The 9,608-nt window shown below is 45.0% G+C and overlaps 1 protein-coding gene across 1 annotated transcript; it reads right to left on the reverse strand.

Annotated features, from left to right (window-relative positions):
• Window positions 1-6,863: 6,863 nt before the first annotated feature.
• On the reverse strand, window positions 6,864-7,382 carry LOC133894940 (ethylene-responsive transcription factor LEP-like). Its single transcript, XM_062335138.1, has one exon. The coding sequence runs from the start codon at window positions 7,368-7,370 to the stop codon at window positions 6,864-6,866; it is 507 nt and encodes a 168-aa protein (XP_062191122.1). The 5' UTR covers window positions 7,371-7,382.
• Window positions 7,383-9,608: the final 2,226 nt, after the last annotated feature.

Here is a 9,608-nt window from a genome sequence, read left to right on the forward strand (position 1 = left end):
CCCTCCCACAACGGTTTTTTAGGGTTTATTTTCACGAGGGAGGTTTGAGATCTAGACTTCGAATCCCCTTCCCTGCACTGAGGTGAGTAGGGTTTGCATCACAGTTTTGTTAGAGTTTGATTCGATTTGTGCACTGAGTGTAATGTTGTGTCTGTGTGTCCCAAATCTGCAATAGAATGGCTTTGTTCACTGCTATCAAGCGCCGGAAGGATGGGTTATTCCTATGGCTGCTTTCACGGTCCGGATGCTTGGTGTTGATTTCGGTCCTGTGGAACATGTGTTTTTCGCTGTTGTGAAGGGCACCACCGTGGATCCGGTTTATGCTGTGAATCACATTCTATTATCTTTTATTCATGTTAGAAATTTCTCTATTGGTGTTCGTCATAATAGAGATATTTTTATGAACTGTAAGACTACTTTGAACTGTCATCTCTTACTTAACAAGGGAAAGAGATTTGTAAGCAATGTAGTTTGGTTCTAGCGCATGATTATTGAGTTAGTCAGGATGGAGTCTGATCCAGATAACAACGAGATGATGATTGAAGATAATACTTTTCTTGAGATTATGGTGAAATGCAAGCGGCCGAAATGATGGCAATTATCTCATCCTTCTGGAAGACGACATCAATGGTGTCAATCATCTTATCCTTCTGGAAGACCAGATGATACAATTAGGGATTGTGTATAGGTTTATGTTCTGAACAATGTGTCATGCTAAGATCGTGTATATAGAATAATATGTTCTTATATGTTATATATATGTGTGATGTTCTTATGTATATGCATGTGATATTTTCATTTAAGTGATATATATTTCTGTGTGATATATGTCATATCATGAAGGCATCCATGAAGCAAAATGGTTTCTCAAGGATAAAGGGTCACACGGATGGTTTTAAAAAAAATCCGTATGTAATACTTTATACATAGGGGTTTCAACAAAAATCGTTTGTGACCCTTAATACGCACAGATGGTTTTTCAGAAAAATCCGTCTATGTGTATTGAGAAACTGACATGTGTGCAGCTTTATTACAGATGCATGTCTTATTTAGACCTGTCTGTGTGTAGCTCTGTTACAGACGGAGTTGTAACCGTCTATAACAAGCTCGATATCACATACACCTTTGCAGAGACGAAACCCGTAACCATCTGTGATAGAGTTTAAAATCTATCTGTGATAACACATTCTGAGGTAATGCTAGAGCAAATGCAAAACATATGATAACTAAAAGGCTATACATGAAGAGGTAAATGTTCAGTTTTTGTTCCTAGAGAAACAACCTTTCTTTTCCTATTCATGACCTTAAAAAATGATTTTCATGCATGTGGTTTCTGAAACGTACCTAGTAGAACCGACATGCTCGATACCAAAGTATTCAAACATACTGGTAAACACATCAAAGGTAGAACCATAGACCATCAAACACTAATCTGGATCCACATGTTACACCAGGCAACAACCAACAAGAGAAACAACAAAATGGGGCCCAGAACACGAAAGTCTATAGGAACAACACTTGCAGTTTCCAAATTCAAACTATAAGCATTATGTACAATGTATCGTCTGAGATCAGGGAACCATGTGGAACACTTACTGGATGTAAAAAAATGTGATAAACTGCACATTATAAATACATGTGGGTACTAACTATACTGTAAATACAGTGTAATTTTCTTCTTGAAATACATGACTAGATCTTGAATAGAAACCAAGATCGTCAGCGCCCGCTACAGTGGGAGTGCAAGGTGGAGATCTGGATCTGAGCTGGGTCGTGGTTTTAGCCACGCGCAACGATGAGCTTGCCATGCACTCAGCTACAGAAATTGCCGCCACGAGAGCTCCGACAACGAAATGCTCTCTTTCTCTCTCTGATTTTGTGCCAACACCAGCATATTTATTTGGGAGCTCTATGCATACAGAGAGAAAAAAGGAAAAAAAAGGCTCTGATGCAAACAGGTTGTGGTTTATTAAAATTTTATTGCACGGGTCATTTTATTTGTTTCTATATTGATGAGGGGTTGAGGCATTTTGGTTGTGGCTTTAGATGAGACTAGGCAATACTACACTATTACAGAAAAAATCATCACTGTCGGTTTTTGAACCGGTAGTGAATAAGCAGCAGTGATGGTCCATGGTTATCACTATCGACTTATGAACTGGCATTGATAATAGGGTTATCATTACCGGTTCAAGTCTTGAACCGACAGTGATAACTCTACTATCAATGCTGGTTCATAATATGAACCGACAGTGATAACAACTATCATTATCGGTTCAAGATATGAACCGACAATGATAATCCTTTTAGATTTGTAAAAATAATCTACCGCGAACTCTTTAGCATGAGGATTTGTCTTAAGTTTGATGTCAAATTTAAGACAGAAATCTCATGCCGAAATATTCATGGCAAAGTATTTTATACCTAAATCTAAAAATAGAAACGGATGTTGTGAAGCTGCTGTACCAGGAGCTCTTAAGATGTCAAAGAACTCCTGATACAGCAGCCCTGCGCCATCTGTTATACATCTTGCGCGCTAGCCGACTGAATTTACTATCCGAGAGAGTGACAATAGTAAATCTAAACTAATGACAAAAGCACAATCTTTAACCTCAAACTTAGTTTGAAGCGAATATGCCTTTTCCATTCCTTTATATCTATCTATTGTCACAACTATCTTCACACAACATTAGCGCGCACAATAGAGACGTGGAGAGAGGAGATGAGGATACAGGGAAGGCACGCGGCCGTTCGTTGGCTCGAGAGACAGTGGGCTCGGTGAACGTACGCGAGGTGGCTACCTGCTCGGAGAACGGTGAGAAGAGATGAGGAGACAGTGAGAGGAGACCGCGGGGAGAGGAATGAGGAGATGGGGAAGGTGCATATTGGCTCGGAAAACGGCGGGCACGGCGGACGTCGAGCTTTGCGAACGGTGGCTATGACGAGGAGCTCATGTGAGTGATGTTGAAGCCGAGCTCGAGGGGTAAAGGCGGCCGCAATGGAGATAGCCGGTGACCATCGCTCCACTTCGACCGCCACTACCCCTCGAGAGTGGGTTCGGGGAGAGCGAAATGAGATGGGCGCAGGTGAGGGAGACAAGTTCAATTTATAGAAGAATTATTACTGTCAGTTGGGAATACGAACCGGTAGTGATTAATATTAACATTGCCTGTTATTAAAGATACTTCTTTTTATGCACGTCTTTTTAAGAACTGACAGTGATAAATATTTATCACTGCCGGTTTGGAATACGAACTGGTTGAGATAAATATTATCATTGCCGGTTATTAAAGGCACGTCTTTTTAAGAACCAGCAATGATAATTTGAACATTGCTGCCGGTTCGTAATATAAACCGGCAGTAATAACCACTATCTCTGTCGGTTCTTACTGGCACGATTTTTTTTACGCCCGGAGCTTAAGAATGGGCGGTGAAAAGGGGTGCGGATGACTTTTTATGATAGTGCTAATTACTGATAAAGCCATTACCAACATAGTAGTATACAGGAATATTAAGCTACCCCTCCAGAACTAGGCATAACTTGTTACTGGTAAAACCATGAGCAAATTGCACTCCACAAGTGAGGAGGACGATGGGAAGAGAAAAAGAAGATGCAAGTACCAGCCAGATCAGAGCATGAGTTGGTGAGCGGCGGTCGTCGGCGTCAAGCAACGCTGGAGTCGAGCAGTGAGCCGCCGGCTTGGGGAGGCCGGGATCGGACCTCAATCCACGCTGATCCACGGGCTGCCAAACGAGACATTACATGATGGATCATCTTGGGTCCTGTATGCTATGTGGTCGGTGTGGGTGACCGGTGACCGACGTTGAGGTGGGATGACCAGCTGAAGAGAGCTCTTGCTTCGTTTCGTTTGGGGATATTGTCCTCATCATGGTGGCGGGTGGCCTAGGCCCATCATTCGATTTCGAGCCAATTCGGAGGGCGAGGTTGCCAAGGTAGCCCGCCAAAGGCGAGTCGGCAACTCCCCTGCCTTGCACGAGATCTGCCGATCGGGGGGGGGGTTGCGTGGTTCGCGTGGGCCAGACGGATTGCGATCGAGGGAGCTACGGCGAGGGGTGATACAGACGTGCCGAGGGCCAGGCTACCGCACACACATGTGCAATATATGGTGCGGAACGTAGCTCGATCGAGCCGTGGAGAGTGCAATCCGTGTGTCCACCAAGGCCCAGCGCACCGTCCGTGCCCTGTGGCTCACCGGATCGAATCATTATATTGGAGTAGGTTGGAACATGCGTACACACGACTCTGCCCTGCTGGTTTGCCCGGCACTGACAGAGATCGACACTGAACGGTGATCGCTTGAAAAATGTGTGTTGGGTGTACACGCGACAGGCCTGATAAAACGGCGTCTCGCAAGCATTCCTGCGTGCACCCTCTCACCCAGCAGTGCCACCAAATTCCACGGCAGCAGCGGTACTTACACGCTTCCTCTCCATCTCCGATGACTGCAGGCTGCGAGGCGCCGAGACGGCTAGGCCAATGCGAATGATGGCTCCTTGTCCTCAGCTCCTCACCACTCTTTTTGCACCTAGCCAACTATTTTTAGATAATGGAAAAACAATATCCCAGCCCTTACATCTATAGATGTACAAAGCAGTTACTTTTTACAAAATTTTCGCTATGACATAGGCACTATCTACCACATAGCTACAGTTCACCAGATAGGCGAAAGAGATCCAACAAACATAATCAAACATATATTCTATTGTTATGTGGTAGATAGTGTCTATAATGATATTGGCTTGATTCTTTTTGGAATAGGTTCTCCTGTCCAGGCCTAGATCTACATGTCCCTAGGTGCCATGAGAGTTGGAGTTGGTTTGAATCGATTTTTAGAATGTGTGGAGAAGTTCAGGCTGTATTTCTTTGATTTTGTCGTGCGAAATATTTCATCTAGAGCGGGCCGTCTGCACTCCATCCGCCCCTGTCCGGAAGATGCTAATAACAACTAGCACCTCTAACTACTTGCCAACGATCAAGGTGCCCAAATCATACGCGACCGTGGTCAAATCACGGTCGGCCGCGTTCTTGGCGGCCAGCGCCGTGCCCTTGAACGCCGACAGCCCGTCCCCGCAGGACTTCACGGCGGCCACCGCGTCGACGTACTGCTGCCTGGCGCGCGTGAAGTCGCAGCCGACCAACTCGGCCTCCAAGCTCTCCATTTGGACGCGCGCCGTGGCGTACCTGTCAGTGCAGTGCAAGTAAGCCGATCGCTCGTCGCCGGGGAGCGTCCCGCTCGAAAGCATCCCGTCCACCTGGGCCACCGTGTCGTCGTACGACATCCTGGCGAGCCTCGTCGCCAGGATCGCGTAGGCAGTCGCCTCGGCGATGTCCGGCCCGCGCTGCAGCGTCTCCTGGCAGAGGTTGTATAGCGGTGCCGTGTCGCACGCCTTGAGGCATGCGTCGTCCCATCTCATGGAGGGGACTTGGTTGCAGGCGTCGCCGGCGATGAACAAGGCGGTGAGGCAGACCAGTATTGCAAAGACCAAGCACGTCATGGCTCTGCTCTCTTCATGCTTCTCCTTGGCAACTATTCCTTCTCTTCTCTTCTCTTTTCTTTTTATGGTGAAGCTAAGTATTGAGGGCCCTTTATACAGGGTGGATTTTTCAATTTGTAGATTTAGGATAAAAAAAATGTGGAGCTGCTTGTATTTCTTAGGAGGCAACAGACTGGCCAAGTTCGTGATTTTACAGCATCTCAAAAGATTCTCCTTTTTTTTAGGTCCCAAACGGTGCTATCTGGAGTAGTATATCTTTCTTTAACACTATAATCAGAGTCAAAATATCAGGTGCGAATAAGAACAAGACCAAAACTACAGTTGATTACAGTTGGATTTGCTTATATCATACAGTTGTGGTTCATATCTTTCAATAGAAAATAATGACACCGCTTATGCTGTCTTGTGTGCGATTCATGAGGATACGTAAATTAAAGATCGTATTTGTATGGGATTTATGTTGTTATATTAGGATGTAAAAAAAAGGCAGGATTGCAATGGCAGAGGATATTAATTCCAAAAAAAAGAGATTTTCTTGGTTGGTGATCCAAATCTCTTAATGTATTAGAGTATATGAAAACTAATCATGCTCTATCATAACAGTCTTTCTCTACCATCTTAAACTTTTAGATGAGTTAATCGTATAACTCAATATAATAAAATACGTGATCTGAATATTGAAAACGAAAAATAAGATGTCGCTGCCGGTTGTCAACAACTCGCACCGTGTCAGCGCGGGCAAGTACGCGAATCAGAAATCAAATTCTGACAAGGGTCCTGACAAAAACCTTTCCTTTTTCTGGCATTCGACACGATCGACCCCCTTCCCCGCATAGCTTGAATCCAAACTTCCTGAGTCAGTGAAATGTTTCAAGTAAAAAAGTTTCTAAATCAAATGTTTCAATTCAAAAAGAAGTTTGAGATACAGATTCTCTGTTTGGCAAAGTTTCAAATCAGTGTTTCGCTTCCCAAAAGTTTCAATTCATTTTTCCACCTATAAAATTTTCTTGAAAAAAAAAATTAGAAAGGCAAGGCTACCATATTTTCTCTCTCGGAAGCAGGTCGCGCGCGGCTCGAGGAAATTGAAAAAAAAAATAGAAAAAAGGAGCACTCAGAGAGGGTCCTGAAAAATAGTTAGAGTGAAGTAATTACTAGTTCAGTTTCCGAACAATCAAGGGAGACGATGCAAGCGATTTTCCTCTCCTCTCCATGAATTGTATAGACTACACGCCATGTTCAGTTCTGTGACAAACTCTTGCATGATCCATATGCTGTCAGACATTCACAAATTCCTGATCAAATTAAGCGATCACGATTATATTCTCTTCTTGCATGGGATTGATCAGCTAGTACAGAGAAGCAGAGGATGCGGATGGAGCGCTCTGATGCTGGAAGCTCTGCAGTATGGCGGCGATCGTCAGCGACTCGTCGTCGTCGGCCTCCTCCGCCGAGAGCTGACAGTCATCATCAGCAGTGCTGCCACTCCCCTCGGACAACGGCGACGGAGGCGGCGCGACTGGCAGCGGACCATACGGCGGAGGCTGCTGCTGCAGGGTGGATGCCGCGCTGGCGCTGACGCCGCCGCACGGGTAGTAGAAGTTGGTGCGCGCTACGGCGGGGCCGCAGATGGAGATGGCGGAGAGGTCGTAGGCGATGGCGGCCTCCTCGGCAGTGTCGAAGGTGCCGAGCCAGTGGCGCTCCTTGGTGACGGGGTTGCGGATCTCCGCCGCGTACCGGCCCCACGGCCGCCGCCGCACGCCCAGGTACTCGCTCGACGCCCGCGCGCGGCGCCTCGGCACGCACACCGTATCCGCCGCCGCTGGCGCCTGGTGACGCTCCTCGTGTCCCGCCATTGGTAGTTAGCTCGGCTTGGGTCAGCGGCAGACCAGTGAGCAAACGGCGCGGCGACGAGCGGATTAGCTGTCCTGCCATCGATTTATAGCTGAGGCGTTGCGCGCGCCGCGCGGTGGATCAAGTTGGGTCGTCGTGGGATGCATGGCGGGCCGGTGGCAGCGTGGAGCAAAGCGCGCGCGGCGAGGGCGCTTTGCTCCTCGTTTTCCTCGACATGATTGGACAAAGATGACGCCGCCGCGCCCGCGTTTCGCTGCGCGGTGTGCGAGCGCGACGGGGTCAGGCATCACCGCACCGTTTTGTACTTGCAGCTAGCTTTTTGGTTAATTTTACTATCTCATATAGATACATAACTTAAGTATTATCGTTAATTTATGTTGAGATTTGTATATCTAAAATAGACTGTGTGTGTAAAAATATGTAAAGTTGCATTTCTTTAAACAGTGACTAGCTTGCTTACATCTCAGTGTACTGATGCACTAGTGATGTGCATGTCCTTCATGGTTCTTTCTTTTTTTCTAATAATCGTATCATATGATTTTTTTTTTGTCGAGAAATTTGTTTGAGCTGGCTAATTAAAGGCGATTCGAGAGAGAACAACTCCCCTTTAATTTGTTAAGCTGGCGATTATTCAGTTCTGACCTGGCCTTGGAGGACAGAACGACGGTGAGACAGACTTTCACAAAGCAAGCCTTGCCTCTGCGATTGGCCCTTTTGCCTTTTGATTAAGGCCTTAATCACTTTCGTTATATCTCTGAACCCTGCTCACCTGCTAGTGGTACTCTCCTCTCCGTTAGCTTTTCTTCAGGATCCTACTACTTCTAACGAAACAGAGGCTGGTGTCCTCTGATTCTTTTGCAGTTTGGACGAGTAATCACAGTAGCTCAAGCGCACTCAAGTCGCATCGCCATTTGAAGCTCAAATAATTAGGTTTTAATGGCTCGGCTAACTAGCTATATGATGGCGGACATATGCATGCAGCATCTCTGCTCCAGTGTCGATCACAAGTATAGATTGCCGTCCGCTTTTGGCTTATATAAATCTTCGCTAGTCTGGGTGCTGCTCCCCACTGACCACGCTTGACAGCGTTTCCCAAGTCAGCAGCCCCCGTTTCCTGAAATTTGCCTATTTGCTTATATGTTTTAAGATGCTTGTCCTATCTCAAGTCAGGAACATTGATCATTAATCCTATCTCACTGTTTTATATCATTACCCACCCGGTACTCGAAACACATGGGTCGCCGGCAGGTTTTCTATCCAGTCTCAAAAACCCTTTTTAAGATCATTTCAAGATAAATATATCATAACTCAAGATAATAATATTAATAAGAATATATTTAGTTCAATGCACCGATAAATACTTTATCCTATAATAAACTAATAGATTCACAAATCACAATATGTTGGGGAGTATTGGGGCATTGGATCAACATAGTAATTTATCGAATAGACCCATGGGCACCGGTGGACATTATACAAAACCCATACCCGAACCAATACTTCGTAGGTATCCGACCTGTTGTACCCGTGGACAAAGACACAGACCCATACCCGGTTCCATCGGGTGATTTACCTGCGACTACTGAACCCACAAGCAAGATTGTCATTCCTAATTCGAATACAATGTTTCAATAAATCAAAGAAAACTATTGAACATGTTACCATAAATTATTGAAACATGTCTATTGACGCTAGTTGCATGCATAATATTACTATAACAAGTGCATGAGTCGTCTGTAGTTTATCATTGGAATATTCCAAGGTTATAGAATCCACAAGGATCACTTGGTCTATTGACGCTAGTTGCGTGCATAATATTATAATAACAAGTGCATGAGTTGTCTGTAGTTTATCACTAGAATATTCCAAGGTTACAATATCCACAAGGATCAGCAAGCAAACCAATAAGGCATTCTATTTAGACCTTATTTGTTTCGTGCTTCTAGTTCTGCTTCTGTTGCTGCCAGAAGCCAGAACAAATGAGGTTCTGAAGAAGTGATTTCTGGAGAAACTAGAACTCTGCTTCTGAGGAAAATGAACTAAAACTGATAAACTTACTGAGAAATGCTTTTCTGAGAAGCTATGTGCTAAGAAATCAAAATTTGTTGTAGAAGCTAACAGCCTATTTCTAAAAGTAGCTTTTCAAACAAGCCAAAAGTATAGTTTTTTAGAAAAGCTCAAAAGCAGAAACCCAAGCAAATAGATCCTTAATCTAACATGTTAATCTTCCGCAAAAGCAT

Source organism: Phragmites australis, chromosome 16 (genome assembly GCF_958298935.1).
Source record: "Phragmites australis chromosome 16, lpPhrAust1.1, whole genome shotgun sequence".
Lineage (NCBI taxonomy): Eukaryota > Viridiplantae > Streptophyta > Magnoliopsida > Poales > Poaceae > Phragmites > Phragmites australis.